This window comes from Kogia breviceps, chromosome 2 (genome assembly GCF_026419965.1).
Source record: "Kogia breviceps isolate mKogBre1 chromosome 2, mKogBre1 haplotype 1, whole genome shotgun sequence".
Lineage (NCBI taxonomy): Eukaryota > Metazoa > Chordata > Mammalia > Artiodactyla > Physeteridae > Kogia > Kogia breviceps.
Window position 1 is genome coordinate 66,454,304 of NC_081311.1, and position 23,869 is coordinate 66,478,172.

At 34.8% G+C, this 23,869-nt stretch overlaps 1 protein-coding gene across 4 annotated transcripts in view; it reads left to right on the plus strand.

Moving 5' to 3' along the window:
* CTNNA3 (catenin alpha 3) overlaps positions 1-23,869 on the plus strand; it is a 1,725,986-nt gene that overhangs the window by 961,435 nt on the left and 740,682 nt on the right. For all 4 annotated transcript variants that reach the window (XM_067025523.1, XM_059054939.2, XM_059054940.2 and 1 more), the window contains one exon: positions 5,829-5,981. In XM_067025523.1, coding sequence (XP_066881624.1) covers positions 5,829-5,981 — 153 coding nt within the window. The remainder of the gene's footprint in view (positions 1-5,828; positions 5,982-23,869) is intronic.

The window sequence follows — 23,869 nt, forward strand, 5'->3', positions numbered from 1 at the left end:
AACATAAATGCTATTTCTCCTATGAAACCTTTGCCATTTTCATCAGCTGAAATTATTCTTTTTCTTCTTGGAGCAGTTATAGCATTGGTATTTTTATTATAGCAGTAATCATATTCTGCTTGTCTTTTTCTTTTCTAGTGGATTTTTCTTCACACTGGATTTTAAATCCTTAAAATGATAGTTATGACAACATCTCTGATTTAGCAAATGCTTTCTACCCACTGTAGTCCTTACATTATTGATTTTTATCCCTGGAGCAAGAAATAATGCCATAGTATGACTATCTCAATCTCTCAGGTGAGTCAATTTACTGAACATCACCCAGGTAACTGGTAGAGCCAAAGTTTCAGCACAGGTCCATCCATCTAAACCCAGTCCAAATTTGTAACCACTATGCCAGGGGCCAGGGATAATGACCTATTCACCTTCAGAACTTCTAGTGCGTAATACGCTGATTTTACTATTATAAATATTTTTCTTCCTTATTATTTATTTTACATGCTTTTAGAATTTCAATTTTCTTGTTCCTTTAATCTTTCTCATTATTTATTTGAGAACTGCACACATACTAAAATTCTTAATAAGGAAGATTTTAAACCTCCTTTACTTAATTACAGAATTAAAACCATCATATATATTCCATTCCTACTGAATTATGCAGAGTGAAACAGATATTTGATTTCACTAAAGGCAGGTTAAAATTTTTATATATATTGAGAAATAATTGTCTATTTCATACATGCCATACTAAAGACTTAAGGTAAGTCAAATAAAATAGGATTCTGGTGAAAACAAACAAGAAAATACAACAATTTGATTGATTCTTTAGCTGTTGAGTTGCTGAATTGCTATACTCATCTCTTTTCCATGTTGGTAGTGCTGGTGCCACACTCATAAAAATCTGTTTAGGCTCTTGTACTTCCTCTTCCTCATTCTTGTCATCAAATAATATTAAGTATCCATAAGATACACATCTCATTACGTTGACACAGTAGGTATATGCTGAATTAATTATTAGGTGATTTATTTCCTATTAGTTAATTGAGTTTTGAAAGTCATATTTTGCTCTTTGACTTAAAATTAAAATGGCATTAATATACACACATATGTTTTATACTTCCCTGAGGATGATTCTTTTCTAAAACACTTTCTCTTCTTTCCATTCCTCTTTCACACACAGTTTCATTCTTTCTATTCCCTTATTTGGTGGGGGTTAGAGGGTGGGCAGGTCTTTCTTACAGTTTGCACATACAGCTGTCACTTTTGGAATTCCATTGTAGAGAAATATTTTATCTGAGATCCCAAACCACTTAAATCAGTGATAATGTACAACTTAAATGGAAAAATTCCCATATGAATATGTCAGAACATATAAAGGAAATTACTTAGCATGACATTCAGGGTCTTCCATATTTTGTCCCTATGTTCATTTATGGTCTGATCTCATAATATTTCCTCTTTCATGGTCAGCCATAATACAGGAGATAGCAGAATTAAACCCAGTGGTGTGCAAAGCAGAAGTGGCAAAGTGTGATCACCAACGGGTAGTTTATATAAGACATCAGAGTCTATTACTTGCTACGCGAACAAACAACACTAACACCAGATAAATGTGTCTATATTGGATTCTCCTGAAAGCAGATCCTGAGATTGGGGCCTTTATTCAGGTCATTTATTTGAGAGGCACTTCCAAGAAGCAAGTGTAAAAGAATATCAAGCATAAGAGAACAGGCAGGGAAGGAGGCAAGGATATGCTATTGAGGTCATCAGTATAGGCAACAGTTGTTTAAGGACCTCTGAGAAGAGACAGAATGCCTCCCAGAATTGTCTGACCAATAGGTGGAAGCTGGGAATTTTATCCAGTAGCTCCCGTACCCATTGGTTGAGGGTTGCTCCCAGTAGTATTGACTCTCTAGAACTTTGAGGCTGTTTGTGCTTGAGCTGAGAATCTCATAGAGACTTGGAGCAGGCCCTGAGAAAGAATAACAAAAAGAAGCATGGAATGCACTCGAGGTGGGATGTCTTTGGAGGACATGGAACTGTCCCCCCCCCCCCAGCAAAAGTTGAAATCAGAGACTGGTCCCGTGGATGAGATGTAAGGTACCAAAGGCCTCTAATGTAGCCTATAATCATAGCTATGAATGTAATGGTAAATCATCAGGAATCAGTAAGAGAGAGAATCTTGTGAGAAAACTGTGGGTTGGTTGCATTAATTGTGCTATTTGTTGTTTGCATGGGTTAAAGATGCTTTCAAAGGGGAAGATATTTCCCTGCCTGCTGATTGTTTGCTATCTCTTAAGCATATCACTCATGTCTAACACAAGTAACCAATTTCTGGCCATTTCCTTCTGTCATCTTTTAATCTTTTTGTCTGAATTTTGTTCTTTTACCTGAAATACCTTTCACTATTTCCATTGTGCCTAATGAGACTGTATTTCAATCTTTTCTCTACCACCACATTCCAGTCACGCTAGATACTTCTGATTCTGGAGCATCCGTCTGTTTTATTTGCTTATGATAGTCTCTATTCCTAGAATGTGATGCTTGCCATCTCCCAGCTCTCTTAACATCCTAATCATTTTTTAAAATGGAATACATATGTCTCATCCTTACAGAAGACTTCTTAACTATGAGAATCAGTCCGTTGTTTCTTATTTGCTTGCACTTCTTTTAAGATACTCATCAAACTCTTTGTATATCTCTCCCTCCATAATAGTTATCCTGTCTTTGTCTTACTGGCATTCCCCAAGTTGCCTAGAGTGTTACTTTGCCCTTAGATAGAAAGCTCAAAATGCATTTGTTAAATTGAATGAATATGCAACTACAGAAGATTCATTTTGCTTATTATATTTGACAGTGTCTTCTATCAGGTAATTTCAGCCCATTTTCCAACAGAATTATGAAAACATTGGCATAGATCTTATTTGAAAGCACATTTTCCAGTCCTTCTGTCTTGTCCTACTGAATATAATATCATACCTTCGTGGTACCCTTTTCTCAGTTACTGTGTTATATAGTTAGCAACATGCCTTAGAAAAAAGCAAAAAACGTGTTCCTAATTTGGTTTAGTTTTTAAAAAATAATTTAGTCGAAGAGTTTATTTATTCTTTAACTAATAGTAAATCAGCTATACCTCAAGCCTCAGTTCTGCAATGTACTTTAACATTTGTATATGGGATGATGGCTTGAATGAATAGCAGGGAAAATATAGTTGAAAGCCTTGAAGAAATAAAAAAAAAAAAAACAAACAGGGGAGTAAATGCCATTAAAATGAAGGGAAGGCAAGGTGGCACCACTGAGGGGAGATGCATGGACCAGAGAAAATGTATTCAGTGCTTGAAGAAGATTGCTGTAATTATTCAAGTATTTACAAAAATTGGCACAATCTAAGGCAGTGGTTATTTCTATCTCTATCATTTTTATATGGTGATAAGTCAAAACATATTTTTTTAAGCATAAGAGGACAATCTGACTTTCTGAGTTTAGTTTTAGATGGGAACATACGTCGAAGTCTTTTACATGAGAAACAATCCCTCTTTAAACCTGTATCTCAATGTAGTTAATACCAAGTCTTACTTCTTCATGTGACAATCAAATTACTAGAAACAGGAGTTTATTCTGTCTCCACCTGTTCATCTTCCATTCACTCTTCAAACCATAGCAATAGGACTCCTGCTCCCACTTTTCCTCCAAAACTTTTTAATAACCTCCTAGTGGTCAAATCCAATAGAGAAGTCTTGGTTCTTTCAATTTGACTTATCTTTAAAATAAGACTCTGAACCCTTCTATCGTCTTGAAATTTCTTTGCTGTCAGTCTCCTTGTTTTTCTTTATTACAATATTTAATGACACTCCTCCACTAGATTATAAGGTATCATGTGTTTCCAACTTGACATTTTTCACAATACCTAGCTCTTGGTAGAAATGTAAGGAAATGGTGTTCAGAAATACTTGTTGAATTGAATTAAATCAAATACACAGAAAAGAAGATTCAACGCATCCATAATGTGGGTGTTATGATTGTGTTTGGTAGGATAAGTTCCTTTGAAGAGCATTGATACAGAGGTTTATTTGAAAGTTTCCCTTTCAGCTGTTGGGTCATTTCCTCTCTTTGTTTCTTGGCCATCATGTCAGCCTCTTTGTAGGTCCTACTCTCCATCTGCATGACTACCATAAGTGGTAATATTTTTTAAGATTTTATTCTTGGACATCTCACTGTGCATCTCCCTCTATATGATTCTCTTCACCTCCTTGGCTTGAATTACCTCCATATGTATGCTGGCTTTCAGCCACATATCTCTAGTGTAAATCTCCTCTTAGCCCCCCTTCTATATGTCCTGGTTACAAATGAAGGAAGAAAAAGGATAAAGGGGAGGGATGGTCATTGGCAACAGCTCCCCTTCTGAGAGATTTCTTCTATTTTTCTCTTATGTATGTGGAACTAACACAACTTGCATTTTCCAGCTCACCTCCTAACTTATGATCTCTTGCCTGACTTCCCTGGTCCACTGTTTATGGACATCAAACAGTTCATTCACTCAAGGTCTTCCCCTTGCCTTGTAAACACTTAGCACTGTACACCCTGTCCAAGTAAGTGCTCAGTAAATGTTAATTAGTTGCCATTAGTGATTTGCTGTTCTGCATGCTAAGCAGAATCTTTCCTTGGGGATCTTCCTGCTGCCTTTGTGAAATTGTTGATAGCCATAAACATTTCACAGTTCTTCCGAGAAAGCTCCACTATCTTAGACAAAGGTATTTTTCTCCCCCAAATCTATAATTATTATGGATTTATTATCCTACAATTGTTATAGGAAGAGAGAGATAGTGCTTTTTTTTTCATGTAGCTACATCATTTAACCCCTTGAAATATATATTAATTCTAATGTAATCCAAAACTAGAGTGTCTGCTGGTTTTAAAAAATATTCTAAAATATAATTTTCACAGAAGGCAAATTACAAATTCCCTGTCTGGTAGCTAGTCATATCTTTATTACAGAGATTATTAAATTGAGGGAGTTGACCAAAAACTTTGGAGCCATTCATAATCACTGACATTGTTAATGCAACATTTCAAGATATTGTGATCTTTAAGGATTCAATATTATATAAATACAATGCATTAATTTTCCAACTCAGTTTTAAATTTCAGAAAATATCTTCTGAGTAGAGTAATTGCCTGATTACCATTTATAAGCTTACACATAATCTAATTTAAAGAACTAATTGTAGTAGAATGTTATACTTGTTTAATAATTTAAGGTGTGAGGGCAAGAACAGTTAATGCAAATGGAGGAAATTGGACATCAAACTCATTTTTTATTCTCCTTGGTCTATTAATCTGTTACCAATTGGTATAATCAGTGATCTAACTTGGTTTAATTACCATGAAGTCTACAATTTAGCTAATCAAAATTTATCATGAGTTCTTCCAACAAAGTAGAAAACATTTTATAATTTTGTAATTATGAAAATACATGATGTACAATGTTGTTTGTACACATGCATAAACATTACAATAGTGCAATTTCTTTGAGGGAAAAATACAGTACTATCATTTATAATCTGACCTCTGGGCTATGTACAATTTAAGAAAAAGAGAGTCATTTTTGAGAGCAAGAGAGCTATTGCTCGATGATTTTTTTCTCAGATATTTAGCTTGTTTTAACTTTGTAAGTTACATTCATACAATCTTAAATATTATGATTTTAGAGACTGTACGAAAATGTATATAAAAGAACTTTTGTAATTACTGAGATTTTAAAAATAGGAAATAACAAGAAGTATTTCTTGAAAAAAAAGAAAACACCTGAATTTTTAATCTCTCCTCAGCTCCGTAAGGCTATTATAGATCATGTGTCAGACTCCTTTCTGGATACGACAGTCCCACTTTTGGTTCTCATTGAAGCTGCCAAGAATGGCCGGGAAAAGGAAATAAAAGAATATGCTGCGATATTTCGTGAGCACACCAGCAGACTTGTAGAGGTGAGTGTGCTAGAACTGTAACTACTCTAAATCCAGGAGAATAGGGCTCTCATTCTGCATTTATAATGGAATTGGATTCAAATAAAAACTTCTGTCCACTTATAGCAAATGAAGCAGAGTTGGGCCAAAGTACTATGAAGGTATGTATGTCAGATTGTATAAACTATCCCTCATTGGCTTGGAAAAGGAGCAAGTTATTTAGAAAGAATTATGAAAATATGATCGATATATTTTCTTAATGTGTATTTTTTCAGAGCTACACACACACACACACACACACACACACACATCTGGTTAAATACAGGTTTTAGCCTTACAAATACTTGCTTCCTATTCTAACTTAAAAGTATTAGATGCTTTCTCTCATGCCACTTCATTGTTTCTCTCCCATCTTTTCATGGTTGTTACTTCTTCAGCCTTTCAAATCATATTCACCTATGAAACATGACTGTAGAACATGAATGTAGGGTATACAGGGATAGAGAAATCCAGAATAATTAAGTAGGGATAGTGAATTTGTCCATGTCCCAGTAGAGGCAAGAGGAGATGATAAAACTGTAATTTCCTTCTGCTTGCAAACTGGAAACATGGAAATGCCCCATGATTTGGAGGGCAGGGGGGCATATTGCTGAAGGAGCTATGAAGTGCTGGGCGATTCCTAGAAGACAGGTAGTGGAGTTTACTGTCTTATGGACATCAATAATACAGCCACGGTATAAGAGAAAGCCTGAATGGAAGAATTCCTAACCCCAGTAAAGTGACAGTACTCGCAAGGCCAGGAAACACTGGAAGGAAGGGGAAAATGTGGTTGATCAGATCCTTGTACTAGAGTGATACACTGCTGGTACCCATCAGTGTGACTCTATCAGTTGTTTATGGCTTGTGTCAGTACTCATTGTCAGTGCTGTGTGCTATGCTGATTATTAAACGTTCTATGCCTGTGCTATGCTGATTATTAAATGTTTTGACTGCCACACCTTCCTATATAGGCCGTGAATTCTGTGATGAAATATGTGTTTGGGGGCCCAAATTGCTTGTAAAACTTGTGTTAGAAATAGTCCCCACTTGAATTAGAAATGTTGTATAGCAAACATTCTATACAACGTTTTCTAAAGTAGAGGACTTTTCCAACGTCTTTAATGTGGATCGACTGGGAAGGAAGTTTCCGACATAGCTAGCACTTCCACTGGGTCCCAGTCTTCACATCTAGAAAATATGAGTGGATAGATAGATGATTACTAAGATAATTTCAGCCCTAAAACTGCCCCACCTACGACTTTGAAATCTTTGAACTTGTCAAGAACTCTGTGAGACAGTGCAGCTGATGTAATTCCCATTGGCCTTACATGGAAATGAAAATACAAAACCTAAAACAAGTTAATGAGAGTCGAAGCTGATTTCCAGGTTTACCATGTTTAACTAATTCATTCAACTATTTATTACTTATCTAGTTTTATTTACTCCTTCTTGTACTCATTCCTCAAATATATACTATTCCCAAAGGGAAATGTTAAAAATTAAAAGAGAGCAGAACAGAAGGAACAGGTCATTAAAGGCACCTAACTAAGTGTGGCTCCTAAATATCATACATCTTCTGTCTAGAAATGTGTCTTCTAAGCTGAAGGAACACCAAATTATGAAAATAACTTTTTTGGTGAAATATTCTGAAAGTAAAAGTTGGTTTCTGCTAATAACGTTGGATCCTTATTCCTGTTTTTCAGTTTAGTTTCTAATGAAACATAAATCTCATGAGGTGCTCAGTAAAGGACTGCTTGATCCCACGACTTTGGGAAAAAAGTTCTATTTCTCCTCTTGGAGATTTTACGTATCTGAAAAATCCAGATATAAAGAAATCTCTTTAAGTCAGAATTTCCCCAAATCAGTTTATCTAAAGTACTCTTTGTTTCATGATGCTTATTAGTAAGGCACTGCCTTCCAGAAACACTTGATAATACTACCTTATTTTATTACCAAATGATAGTTTATTACTATGTAGGTAGAGCTGTAAGAATCTATTTTGAATGTTTAAGGATTTTGAAAATTCTGTAGTTCATGTGAATATGAAACAATAACAGATTTTGGGATTTTGAGCTACTGGGGTACTGAGAATGGGTCTTATTCAACTCTTGGTTCCCTTAACACATTATAATGAGATTATGCTGGCTTTGGAGTCGTCCAGTTCTCACTCTGATATGACTTCGAAACTTGTCTTCAGTTCCAGTAAGCTTTTACTAGTTAACAAACCATCCCCAAACTTAGTGCTTAGAATAATCATTTATTATTCTCTTACTGATCTGCAGGTTGACTGAGCAGAACTGGGCAGTTCTCACATAGGGTGTCTTTCATGTGCTTGTTGTCAAATATTGGCTGGGGATGGAACCCTTCAAAGGTTTGATTTGTCTAGACAAGCAAGATGGTACATTCACATGATTGAAAGTACATGCTAGCTGTCAGCTGGGAGCTTAGCTGTGGTTGTCAACTGGAGCACCAGCCAATAAATACATGGCCCTTCCATGTGGCTTCAGCTTCTCACAGCATAGTTTCTGAGTTCTGAGATGAGAAGTCCCAAGAGCAAGCCAGAAACAGGAAGTAGAGCTGACATTGTCTTCAGGCCTGGGCCCAGCAATTGGCAGAGTACAGCTTCCACTGTACTTTATTGATCAAAGCAATCACAGAGCCTGCCCAAACACAAGGGGAGAAGAGGCGGCATGAGACTCCACCTCTCACTGGAAGGAGCAGCAGAGTATTTGTGGCCACCTTTAATTTACATGTCTCTTCTTAGGGCTTCATTTGCTTTAGCTGTAAAGTGAAGCTTAAAGAAGATAATGTCTAAGGTCACTACCAGTTTCTAAAATTATAAGATCTGAGAAACACTTTTTACAGTTGAGAGACTCCTAGCTCTCTAAGAGATACAGACATAGGAGAAAATGAAAATGGTTTTTAAGTATACTGCTCAAACACGAGGTTTATCTATATCAAGAAGGAAAAACCAGAGGGCTGCATTTATCTCCCAGGAAAATTCTCTTTTAAAAGGAGCTGTCTAACCAAAGCAAGAGAGAAAATCGTCATTAATTTACTACAAACATTGAGATAGAATTGTCTGGGGCAGAGTCTGAGGAAATAAGATAACTAAAATATATCAGTTTCAGGGGACGTTGTGAGTTCACTTTGTATGGATTGGTTACCAGTCCTCCACGTCCCTTTTCCGTACCACCCCCCTACACAGACAAGCACATATACCCATCTTATTCCCAAGCAGGGTTATTTGACATAGTAGGGCAGAATCGATACTAAATGACTTCAAGAAAAAGCTATTTTCAGTGTGTTTGGGTTTTGATACCTCAACTATGTTTGTCAGAGAAATTTAAAATCTAAAAGTGAACTTGTTGAAGTAAGGCTTAAGTGGGGAAAAATGAGTCCATTTTTAAAGAATTCGTTATCAGGTCTTTGAAGAAAAAGTCCATGCTGTTAAAGGAATGCTTTAGATAATGGTTAACTTGTAACTTTTACAAAAGGGATAGTAAAAAGTAGAACTCACAAAGCAAAAACACAAAGCCTTAAGAAATTCTGTGAGTAATAATTAGAAAACAAAAAGGATTTGGAGTATTGGAGAAAGAAATGAGAATGAGGAAAAAAGTGGCCAATAAATCGGGCCTGAACATTCCCATTCTCTAGTGAAGTCATGTCTATTTTATTACCATGTAGCAAGTTTAACATAAAGTGACCATGGGTGAAATGATGATTATAAGACCCTGCGCAGTACCAATAACTGGAGAACTTAGATCCTTGTGGCTAATTTTATTTTACTTATGTTGAATTAAGTAACTGTTATGCAAAGTTTTTCCTACTTTGAACATCCAAGTTAGTCTGTGTTTTTGGATCCACCAAGGCACAATAAGAATGAGACTCAGGAGTCGAGATTGGCATTTTAAAAATTAAGCTCACAGGGCGCAGTGGCGCAGTGGTTGAGAATCCGCCTGCCGATGCAGAGGACACGGGTTCGTGCCCCGGTCCGGGGAAGATCCCACGTGCTGCAGAGCGGCTGGGCCCGTGAGCCATGGCCGCTGAGCCTGAGCGTCCGGAGCCTGTGCTCCGCAACGGGAGAGGCCACGACAGTGAGAGGCCCGCGTACCACCAAAAAAAAAAAAAAAATTAAGCTCACATAGTGATGAGCAATTAATGGCTAATGTGCTTTTTTTTTTTTTTTTTTTTTGCGGTAGGCGGGCCTCTCACTGTTGTGGCCTCTCCCGTTGCGGAGCACAGGCTCCGGACGCACAGGCTCAGCGGCCATGGCTCACGGGCTTAGTTGCTCCGCGGCATGTGGGATCTTCCCGGACCAGGGCACGAACCCGTGTCTCCTGCATCAGCAGGCGGATTCTCAACCACTGCGCCACCAGGGAAGCACAAATGTGCTTATTGAATTGTGCTCCCCAGTACTTTGATGTTGCACTGATGGTGTCTTAGGGCACCATTAACTCTGCTGGTTTTCACCAATAATGCCTATTAAGCAAGAAGTGTAAAATATTAATTTTATCTTAAAAAGAAAAATATTCAGTAATTCTAGAGGGTAAGGATTTTATTTTTTATCGCTTTACGCTCCTCTAATAGCAAAGTCTATAAGCTCGTTCTCAATAGATCTGTCTTGAATGAAGAAACACATTCATAACACTTGCTCAGTTTTCTTTCTCTCTAAAAAGTTGACTATGAGGATTCCAGTAGCTGGACTTGACATGTATGCCTGATCCCAATTATTTGAGTACCTCCCTACTCTGTTGTACAAAGATACTTTAAAATAATACTACACAATGATATTAGCAAATGGCTTTGCCATTAGTTATCAAAAGCAGACAGACACTATAAACCCTGCTCCAGATCTCCTTCAGAAGGAGTTTGTGACAATTTGATAACATCTTTAAAGAACTTTGCCCACTTCAGAGATAAAGTTTGTAGCTTTAATGTGGTGATGTAACTATTATTCAGAAGAATGACGTTTATATTCAATAAAGACATTGTTTTTATAATGGCTATTATTTAATATTTCTGTAAAATTAATTTTTAAAAACTCCACTGTTATTTCTGAATCATATTACAATTTGTTCTCAGCAAGTCAATTCATGCTGAACACTACAGTTGCTACCAATTAAATGGTAAAGTCTCCTGTTTATACCATGTATTTTATCATATTAATTATTATTAAGCATGCCAGTGTTAATGATCAAGATCTGAAAATTTCCTGTGAATTAGTGAAGTTTCTCTATGTGAAAAGCCAGCTTCGTCAGTGCTTTGACTTATTCATCAAAAATTCATCTGTCTTGATGTACCTTATTTTAGTAAGTTTCATGGGAGCCTTTCATCAAAAAGGAAAAAGTGGGTGGACATTTAATTATAATACTTCCCTCCAACCTACAAAGCTGATTGTTCCCACTCACAAAATGGCAAGCCAGATTTAGCAAAGCCCCAGTGCCAAGAGAGAAGACTCTAGAGGGGGACTCTTGCTGTTTGCAAGAAGTGCTCATTGCAGTCAGCTCTACTAATATCATTGCGTTTTGACAGAATGCTGTTCAAATGTCACACATTGCTTTAATTGATCATCTGTTATCAAATAAGGATATGTTTGGTTATAAATAAATCAAGCTTTTAGAGACCCATCCCATTCTTCCTTCTTTCTCTCCCTCGACAAGAAAAATAAATAGAAAAAAAAAAAGAACAAACCCATATTTACACTTGTACACAAACCAACAACTGTTCTCAGTGAGCATCTTGGCAGCTCTCCTCTTTTGGTGGGGAAAGGATATTATAGCTAAGTCAGAAATGGTTTTGCTTATATAGAATAGAGCACACAGGTGTGACTGCCCACTCCCTGGATTAGAAACTGCTCAGCATTTTAATCTTCTTTTAGTTAAAAGACATGATGAACATGATTCTTCAAAGCCTAGCGTGAAAACACAGTGAGTGACCTTTCCATGTTTTAGAGGTTTCTTTATACATTTTCTATTCATGGTCTTTGGAATACAGGGAAAGCTTAGTGATACAATTATAGACAAGTCAGAGACTTTCCAGAGTCAAGTGTAGGTATTTTTGAATGGAATATTAGTGATTTGGAATTAAGAAGAGAAAGAAAACTATATGGGATTAGAGTAGTTTGGAAATTCAGCATGAAGTAAGCAATATTTACATTAAACCTTAAAAACTAGGCAGGAGTTGGATATGAAAAACTAGAACTCCAAGTGGAGATAACAGCATGAATAAAGAATAAAATGAAATCTAGATTTAAACTGGCTGGAGAATGAAGTGGGATAGCAGTACTTGATGAAGAGCCTTGAATATTTGAATGCCAGGGTGAAGAAGTTAGATTTCATCTTATAAAACTGGATCCAGTAATGGATTTGGAAAGCAGCAGTTTCTTCTCAGCAGGGAAGGATCTCAAGGGAAGTCATATTGTGTGGTGGCTATTTTGCATCCGAACATAAAAATTTCTGACCCCCCAAAATTGATTCGAATCTCATGAACGTAAGCTGGCATTTTAAAATGACTGGATTTAAAACCTATTTATTATCCTACAATAAATAGAGAGAAGAAAACTAGTTTTAATAATGAAATTGGAACAGAAAACAAGTGTCCCAGGACTTAATGGCACGAGATTGATGTTATACGATATAAATAGAAGGCAGGCCACATACATAATTTTAAATTTTCTAATTGCCATACTAAAAAAGTAAAAATAAACAGGTGAACTAATTTTAATGTGTTTTATTTAATCCAGTATACTCCAAATATTATCATTTTGACATGTAATCGATGTAAAAACTATTAATGAGATGTCTTCCATTTTTTGGTACTGTCTTAGAAATACGGTATAGATTTTATACTTACAGCCTATTTTAACCTAGACTAGCCACATTTTAAGGGCATAATAGCCATAAGTGGCTCATGGCTATGTTTTAGATAGTACAGTTCTAGACAGGTGATTGGCAAGTTGAGGACAAGAGTGTATTCATTCATTCATACAGTCATTCATTTAAAAAACATGTCTTCAGTGCCTACTATGTGCCATGTACTGTGCTGGACTCTGGGACTCTAAAGCCTTTGTTTTTTATCTCTGGCCTGATATACAGTAAGCACAACATTCAATAAATCATTGTTGAATGAATTAGTATAAGAAATGAAGTAGAATGTCCGTTAATCCTATAGGAGATCTTAAAAGATGGTAACAGTGTGACTTACTGAGTAAAGTGTGAAATATGGAGACTTTCTTGATGTCCTTGGGGAAGTGACTTAGTATCTCTTGTATCTGTCCTGTAAAAGACATACTCCATTGTAAAGTGAAGATAACAGTAAGATTGGATAGGTTGACGCATTAAAATACCCAGTGCCACATGATGTAGACATCATTGTTCAGTGAATATTAGTCTTCTTCCCTTTCCTCTCTTTAACATGTGGTTTTTTTTTTTTTTTTAATCTGGAAAGAGGTTACTTGAATCTCCAATACCCCTGATAAGCAATGAAAATTTCCTCTTAAAAAATTCATTTTATAAGGTGATGTCAAATATACTGTAGTTGTTGGACCTTTGTTTGCATCTTCCAAATATAGATAAAAGTGTTTTTCAGGAATATTAACAGGCAATAGAACGGCACGTGCAAAAAATCTCCTGGTGAAATTGTGTACCCAACATTTTGATATGTAATTAATTAACGTATAAAACTTCTCTGAAACTGAAAACTTCCCCATATTACGCTTCATGATGGTATTTGGCCAAAATCAACAAGCAAACATGCTGACAGTTACTGATGAATAATCCCAGGCCTAGAAGCCAAACTTTTTTAAAAATCACCAGTCTGATTATGCAAGTTGGAGCTAATCTATTTCTTTTAATCAATTCACTATTTCACTCAATTAAAAACGAATATAGCAAGTCCCTGCAATGTGATCTATAGAGCTCATTTATACAGAGCCCTACTGTTTAGAACTGGTTTCATTTTTGTCTTTTGTGTCTTAAAACATATGAGTTCTACTCCCTAGCTTAGGTGACTTTAGAAAATTACTCAACCTCTATGGAATTCAATTTAATGATCTTTAAATGGAAAGTAAAGGATTAAATAATCTTCTCTCTTCCTGACATTCAAAATTCTAGAAACTAAAGAGACGAGTTCTTTTATTTGTTTTATATGTATAGATAACTTGGGTGAAGGAGGCTGGTTAAATAAAAGTATTGGAAGAGTGGTTATTTTATGGATTTCATAGCATAAAAGTAATTTTTTTTAGTAATAAGAGAAAAACAAGGGAAGAAAATGTAGAAAAATAAATAAAAGATTTAGTAAACTGTACCAGCATCATACAAAGCGCTTTATAGTCATTGCCTCATGTCATCAATGCTCACAATGTGATTGAGAAAAATATTTTTATTACCACTTTGCTGATAAGGAAACCCTGGCTGAGAGAAATGAAGCAACTAGCCTAATGTCACACATCTAATAAATGACAGAGTAGGGAATCAACTTGTTTCTATCAATGGCAGCAATTAAAGGACTAGAGGAAGCCCAGTAAATCTAAAAATGGAAAGTGAGCCCAAGTTTTACTTGTTTCATTCCATGACGGAGAGAGGAAAAACCTTTCTGCATGCTTTTAGACAAGAGACCTGCTATTAAGTGGATCAAGCTGCAAAAGTTCCAAGAGTGGATTTCATTTTTTTTTCTAAGAATCTCTGATCTTATTCCACCTTCCTTAGGTAGAGAAGCAGAAAGTTAGAAGCACACATTTATGCCCATGAAGTCCTTCTGCATCTGGTCATTCTTCGTAACTCTTGGGTAACTGCGTAGCTAATGCTTACTGGTTAGTCCAGGCTATAAGACCTGAGGGAGATCAGGCATCATCTTCTGATGAAATAGTACAACTAGTCCATTTTTAAGGTGATTGTTTGGAACTTGAAATATATTTTGTCTTATAATCAGTGTTATTTATACTATTTAGCTCCCTTAGTTAGTCCACAAAGGTCTATAAAATTAAAAATTGCAGAGCATTTTATTAGAAGTATTCTTCCTAACCTAAAATGCATTTAGGGGTCCCCCTTCACTCATCCCCTTTATAGCCTTGTGTGCAGATCATCCCTAAGGTAGGGGCAGAAAATTCAAATGTTTACAGTAGGGGACAAGCAAGTAATGAATGTAAACGCTCCATAGGATGAACCTCTCATAAAATGGAGAACATAAACTGAATTTAAATGATTGACCTCAACTTATCTTTGGTCAATTATTGCTGTGTATGAAAGTAGGACCTGTGTTCTCAGGCATTACAATTTCTTAAAAGAACCCATAAATATAGATTTTAGTGTAAAAATCTTTTGATTTTTAGGTGTAGACAACTAAATCAGTTTAAAACAAAATGAAAACAAAACCACAATGTCATCATTTGTACCAATACATAATGCCAAGGACCACTAGTTTTTTCAGTCTCTGCTCTGAGGTCAAGTTACGAAAGACAAGCTTCCCCAAGATGAATTTTTGAAGGAGCTGTAGATAAGATCTGGAGGATGTCCTGATAGTAAGAATCAGGTATTGAAGCTAGCTATGGAAGGGTGGTTGGTCTGGGTAAGTGGGCTCCTTCCAATTTTCTTTCCTGTAGTGGTTAACTTTGAAATAGGAGTTGAATTGCAAAGGGTTAAGTACCCAGAGTAGATCAGCTATTTCTTCTTATCTCCTCTGCTGCTTGGAAGCAATTCTAGGGTAGGAATGGGGAGAGATAAAGGGGGATCTTGCCAAAGGATATATCATATATATGTTAGACCCAGTTAAAGCTATAGCTGTGTTTGTTCAAAAAATTCCTTTGGTGACAAATCAATTACACTTGGAACTTTCTGCAAAATGGAAGTGTTACATTTGATACTTTAAAAAAAATGCTCTCATTAGTGACAAAGTCAAATTTACTCTGCATTCCTTTGATCACTTTGTCTAAAGTATAAGGAGCATGAAAAGAGACTTGGGTTTTCTAAATCATTCTTTGACATTTTTGTGAAATTATTCATGGTGTGCCAAAATAAAAGCAGAACATCCTTAGAGGGTTTGACTTTTGTGCTTTGAATCAGTCTGGTAAATGACTGCTACAAATTCCCTTTGTCCTCCCCATATCTTTCTTTCACTTTAACTCTCCCTCTCACTCTTTCACTCCAACCGTTGGTATAGTGAAATTATTATGCGAAGTGTCAAAGGAGAACATCTAGTTGCTTTAATTCTCCTTTGCTAGCAACATGATGTCTAAAGAGTTTGCATTATATTTGCAAAAAGCCACCTATTCCTCAAATAAATATTTTTTAAGACAGAAGCTGTACTGGTACTGGGGATTCAATCACAGACAGAGAAAAGATAGACTCTGCCCTATTGGAGGTTACCATCTAAGAGAAAGTAAAGAAAAGTAAATTGCAGTTGTGTTTGGATGTGATAAATGATGTTAGGGATGAACTACTGGGTCCTACTGGGGACCTACTGGTTATTGGTTTGGTTTAGGATAAAATTATTACAAGTTTGAGGAATTGGTTTAAAGCTGTAAATTTAAAAGGGCTGTTGGTTTAAAAGTCAAATTAGGCAAAGGAGAAGGGGAAAGAGGGCTATTTTAGAGACAGAAGGACTGGCACATTTAATGTGTCAGACATGAAGAGTACAGATTTCTCATATGGTACAGACAGTTATAGGATACATGCAAGTTTAACTTTATAAGAAACTGTCAATTTGTTTTTTTTTCCAAAATGGCTAGACTACTTTGCATTCCCTCCAGCAATGTATATGTGCTCCAGTTGCTCCATATCCTTGCCAGTACTTGGTACTGTCAAATTTTTTGTTTTTGTTTTTACCATTCTAATGTATGTAGTATTATTTTATTATGCTTTTAATTTGCCTTTCCCTAATTACTAACGATGTTGAGTATCTTTTTTATGACAAAATTATCAAGATATAATTCATATACCATATAGTTCACCTATTTAAAGTATACATTTCAGTGATTTTTAGAATGTTCATGGAGTTGTACAACCATCACAATTATTTTTAAAGCATTTTATCTCACCTAAACTAGGCAATCACTAAGTTACTTCCTGTCTCTATAGATTTGCCCATTCTGGATGTTACATGTAAATGGAATCATACGTCATGTGGTCTTTTGTGACTGGCTTCTTTCACTTAGCATAATGTTTTCAAGGTTCATCATGTGTAGCATATATCAGTACTTCATTCTTTTTATGGCTAATGCTATATATGGGTATATCATGTTTTAGTTATCCATTCATAGTTGATGGGCGTCTGGGCTGTTTCCATTTTTTGGCTATTATTAATAATTCAGATGAACATTTTTATACAGGTTTTTGTGTGGGTGTATGTTTTTATTTCTCTTGGGTATATACCTAACAGTGGAATTCCTGGGTCATATGATAACCCTATATTAAACATTTGAGAAAATGCGGGACTCTTTTATGATGGTACCAAGCTGTACCATTTTACATTCCCACCAGCAGTGTGTGAGCATTTCAGTTCTTCTCTTCCTTGTCAACACTTATTATTGTTTGCCTTTGATTATATTCATTCTAGTGGATACATTTCATTGTGGCTTTGATTTGCATTTCCCTGATGGCTAACTATGTTGTACATAATTTCATGTGCTTTTTGCCTACTTGTATATCTTTTCTAGATAAATATTAGTTTAGATCTTTTTTTTAATTTAAAAAAATTTTTATTTACTTTATTTTTGGCTGCATTGGGTCTTCCTTGCTGAGTGCGGGCTTTCTCTAGTTGTGGCGAGCAGTGGCTACTCTTCATTGTGGTGTGTGGGCTTCTCATTGCAGTGGCTTCTCTTGTTGCGGGGCATGGACTCTAGGTACACAGGCTTCAGTAGTTGTGGCTTGTGGGCTCTAGAGCACAGGCTCAGTAGTTGTGACGCATGGGCTGAGTTGTTCCACAGCGTGTGGGATCTTCCCGGACCAGGGCTTGAACCTGTGTCCCCTGCATGGGCAGGCAGATACTTACACTGTGCCACCAGGGAAGCCCTAGTTTAAATCTTTAATTCATTTTACAAATTGGATTGTTTGTCTTTTTATTATCAAGATATAATAGTTCTTTATATATTTTAGAGGCAAGTCTCTTTCAGATATGTGATTTGCAAAATTTCCTCCCATTTTGTGTGTTGTCTTTTCATTTCTTGATGGTATCCTTTGAAGCACAAAAGTTTTAAATATCGATGAAGTGCTATTTACCTATTTTTTCTTTTGTTCCTTGTGCTTTTGGTTTCATATCTAAGAAACCATTGAATAATCAAGAGTTATGAACATTTGCTCTTATGTTTTCTTCTAAGAGTTTTATAATTTTAGCTCTTAACATTTAGGTCTTTGATGAGGTTTGAGTTAGCTTTTGTTTATGGTGTTACATATTCAAGAAGAATCTAGTTTTATTATTTTTCATGTGATATCCATTAGTCCCAGCACCATTTGTTGAAAAGGCTACTATTTTCCAATTGAATCCTGTAAATCAGTAGACTAAATATGAGTGTTTATTTCTTGACTCAGTTCTATTCCATTGATCTATATGTCTATTATTATGTCAGTACCACTTGTCTTTATTACTATAGCTTTGTTATAAGTTTTAAAGTCAGAAAATGTGAGTCCTCCTCCAACTTTGTTCTTTTTCAATACAGTTTTGGCTATAATGAGTCCCTTGAATTTCCATATGAATTTTAGGATAAGTATGTCATTTCTGAGAAAAAACATCTGGAATTTTTATAGGGATTGTGTTGAATCTATAGATCAATTTGGGGAATATTTCCATTTTAACAATGTTAAGTTTCTGATTCACAAGTATGAAATGTCTTTCCATTTATTTAGAACTGCTTTAATTTATTTCAACATTTTGTGGTTTTCAGCATATAAGTTTGCACTTCTTTTCTTATTTAATTCCTGACATTTTATTCTTCCTGATGCTATTGTAAATGTTATTGTTTCTTGTTTTCATTTTTAGGTTCTTGTTTGCAGTATATGGAAATGCAATTTTTTGTATATTGATCTTGTATCCTGCAACTTGCTGACTTTATTAGGTTTAATAGTTTGCATGTTTGCATATACTGCTTAATATTTTCTATATATAAGATCATGTCATCTGAGAATATAATTATATGTCTTCATTTCAAATGTGGATGGCTTTAATTTCATTTTCATGTGGAATTCCCCATGCATTTTTGTATGCTTTTTCTCCATTTGTATATCTTCTTTAGGGAAGTGCCTGTTCAAACAATTTAGCTATTTTTAAACTGAGTTGTTTATTTACTTATTTTTGTATTGTTTAAAAGTGTTTTATATATTTTGAATACAAGTCTTTTATTTATGTAAGTCATAAATGTTTTCTGTTATATCTGTGTCTTGTCTTGTTAATATCTTCATAGTATCTTCTTTAGGGCAGAAATTTAAAATTCAGATGAAGTCAAAATTATCAATATTAGTAAATATGGATCACACTTCTGTGTTTTATATAAGAAACTTCTGCTTAACCCAGAGTTACAAAGATTTTCTCGTATGTTTTCTCCTAGAAGTTTTATAATGTTTTGCTTTTACACTTGAGTTTTTATTCCATTTTGAGTTAATTTTTCTATATGGTGCAAGGTAGGGGTAAAGATTTGTTTATGTGTGTATATATTTATTGCATATGGATGTCCAGTTGTTTCAGCATCATTTCTCCATTGAATCATGTTTGTACTTTTGTTAAATATCAAGTAACCTATATTGTGGGTATACCTCTGGTTTATCTGTTCTATTCCATTGCTCTATGTGTCTACCTTTCACCAATACAGCAATGTCTTTAAAACTGTAGCCTTAGAGTAAGCCTTGAAATCAGGTGTGAGTCCTCTAATACTGTCCTTTTTAAAAATTATTTCAGCTACTTTAATTCCTTTGTCTTTCTGTGTAAAATTTGGTACAATCCCTTCAATACCTACAAAACTGTTGCTGGGATGAAGATTGAAATTGCATGAATCTACAGATCAAATCTATAGATAAGTATACAAGGAATTGACATCTTGATAATATTCAGTCCTCCAATTCTTGAACATGATATATCTCTCTAATTATTTACACTATCTTTGAGTGTTTTCATCAGTATTTTGTAGTTTCTAGCATCCAAACATTTTTAGTTACTAAATATGTAAATAATAAAGCAAATTTAACTTATTTCTTACATTAAACAAATCCATTTTAAGATTTTCTATGTACTTTATTTATGGGGCAGGGAGTAGGGGTTGGTGTGCATTTTGTGTGAACTTCAGGAAACTTGCCTATTAATTAGCTGGCCTTATTTGGAAACTAATGTAAGTAAAAAGTTTGGTGCTGCTTTTAATACTAAAACTAGTAAGAATCCTAGAAGGCACTAAAGACTAATGTAGTGGGAAAGAACATAGAATCAGACAAACAAAACCTGACTTCAATATCGTGTGAACTTGAGCAACTTATTTAGCCTTTCTGGGCTTCAAATCTCTCATTAGGAAGATGGATATAATAGCATACTTATTCATAAAGATTTTGTGAGAATTAAATGAAGTAGCGCAAGTAAAGCCTTTATGATAATGTCTGACAATTCAGTAACATTGCAGTAAACATTAGCCTAAAAAATCTCAGGAAAGAAATGTGCAAATAAACTGCTTTTGTTCACAGATGACAAAATTGTCTATGTAGAAAATCTGAAATAATGGACAAAAATCTTCTGGAACTAATAAGTGATTATAAGAAGGTTGATTATAGCAAAGTTAATATTCAAAATTCAATCATTTTTCTATAGCCAACAATGACCAACTAGAATTGGAAATTAAAAACACATTATCGTAACATAGGAGCACCTAAATATATAAAGCAAATGTTAACAGACCTGAAGGGAGAAATAGACAGCATTACAATAAGAGGAGGGGACTTCCCCTTTCACCACACTTTAAACAGTGGATAGATCATCTAGACAGAAAATCAATAAGGAAACATTAGACTTAAACTACACATTAGGCAAGATGTATCTAACAGATATATGCAGAAAATTCCATCTAATAGCAGAATTCATATTCTTCTCCAACGTGCATGGAACATCCTTCAGGATAGATCATATATTAGGCACAAAACAAGTCTCAATAAATTTAAGAAGACTGAAATTATATCAGGCATCTTTTCTGACCACCAGGATTTGAAACTAGAAATCAATTATAGGGAGAAAACTGGAAAATTTACAAAAATGTATACAAATTTAGCAAAAGGAATAAACCACATTCTTCTGAACAACCAATGAGTAAGAGAAGAAATCAAAAGATAAATAAACACGTATCTTAAGGCAAATGAAAACAGAAATACAATATACCAAAATTTATGGGATGTAGAAAAAGCAGTTCTAAAAGGGAAGTATAAAGCAATAAAGTATAAAGTAAGAGACGAGACAAGAAGGATCTCAAATAAACAAACTAACTTTACATCTCAGGTAACTAGAAAAAGAATAACGAACTAAGTCCAAAGTTAGCAGAGGAAGGAAATAACCAAAGATCACAGTAGAAATAAATGAAAGTGAGACCATGAAAAGAATAGAAAAGATCAAAGAAACTAAGAGCTGTTTCTTTAAAAGTTAAAGAAAATAGACAAATCCTTAGCTAGACTCACCAAGAAAAATGTGTGGACTCAAATATATAAAATTATAAATGAAAGAAGAGACATTACAAGTGATACCACACAAATACAAAGAATTGTAAGAGGCTACTATGAACAATTATATGACAAAAATTGGACAACCTAGAAGAATAGATATAGTCTAGAAAGATATAACCTACCAAGACCAAATCATGAAGAAATAAGGTGATTGAATCAGTATCAAAAACCTCCCAAAAAGAAAAATTCAGTACCAGATAGCTTCACTGGTGAATTCTACCAAATATTTAAAGAAGAATTAATACTAATCCTTCTTACACTCTTCCAAAAAATAGAGGAAAAGAGCATTCATTTTATGAGGCCAGCATTACCCTGATGCCAAAGCCAGACAAAGACACTATTAAAAAAAAAAATTACAGGTTAATATCCCTGATGAAGTTTTGAGAACAAAAATTCTCAAGAAAATATTAACAAACCTAACTCAACAATACAGTAATAGGATTGTACACTATGATTAAGTGGGATTTATTTAAGGATTGCAAGGATGGTTCAACATCCACAAATCAATCAGTATGATACACCACATTAATGAAATGAGGGATAAAAATCATGATCATGTCAGTAGATGCAAAAAAAGCATTTGACAAAACTCAACATTACTTAATCATAAAACCTCTCAACAAACTGGTGTAGAGGGAGCATACTTACCCATAATAAAGGCTATATATGATAGGCCCACAGTGCTGAAACACTGAAAGCTTTTTCCTCTAAGACCAGGAATGAGACAAGAATGCCCACTTCTGCCATGTTTCTTCAACATAGTACTGGAAGTCCTACCCAGAGCAGTCAGGCAAGGAAAATAAATGAAAGCCATACAAATTGGAAATGAAAAAGTAAAATTGTTTCTATTTTCAGATTACATGATATTATACATGGAAACCATAAAGATTCCATCAATATCTGTTATAATTACTTAACAAATAAAGTAAAGTTTAAGTAAATAATATCAATATACAAGAATTAGTTGCATTTCTATGCACCACTAATGAAAGAGAAATTAAGAAAATAATCCTATTTATAAGAGCATCAAAAAGAATATAATACTTAGGAATAACTATAACCAAGGAGGTGAAAGATTTATATACTGAAAACTATAAGATATTGATGAAAGAAACTGAAGAAGGCACAAATAAAAGGAAAGAGATTTTGTACTTATGGATTGGAAGACTTAATATTGTTGAAATTTCCATGCTACTCTAAGCAGTCTATGAATTCAATTCAATGACTATCAAAATATTAATGGCATCTTTCACAGAAATAAACAAAACAACCCGCAAAGTTGTATGGAACTACAAAGACCTCTAATAACCAAAGCACTCTTGATGAAGAACAGAGCTAGAGGCATCACACTTCCTGATTTCAAACTATATTATGAAAAACATCATGATATTGGCATGAAAACAGACACATAGATAAATGAAATAGAATAGAGATTCCAGAAATAAACCCACACATTTATAGATAATTAATTTAAGAAAAAGTAGCCAAGAATAACAAAATGGGGAGACAGTCTCTTCAATAAATGAGTTAAGAAAACTGGACAGCCACATGAAAAAGAATGAAAATGGACCACTATCTTATACCACAAATAAAAATTAACTCAAAGCGGAGTAAAGATTTGGATGTAAGACCTGAAACCATAAAACTGTTAGAAGAAAACATAGGCAGTAAACAACTTGGCATCAGTCTCGGTGATGCTCTTTGAATTTTTTTTTAACGCTTTTTGAATTTGACAGCAAAAGTAAAGGCAAGAAAAGGAAAAATATACAAGTGGGACTACATCAAACTAAAAAACACTTTTGCGCAGCAAAGGAAACCATCAACACAATGAAAAGGCAACCTACCAAATGGGATAAAATATTTGCAAATGTGGTCTTTTTAAACAAATGGTGTTAGGGCAACTGGACATCCACATGCAAAAAAAATGAATCTAGCACAGCCCCTATAACTTACACAAGATTATCTCAAAATGAATCATAGACCTAATATAAAATGTAAAACTATAAAACTCCTAGAAGATAACATTGGAGAAAGCCTAGATGATCTTGGTTATGGTAATGACTTTTTAGTTACAAAACCAAAGGAACTATCCATGAAAGAAACAACTGATAAGCTGAACTTCATTAAAATTAAAAAATTCTGCTCTTCAAAAGGCAACATTGAGGGCTTCCCTGGTGGCACAGTGGTTGAGAG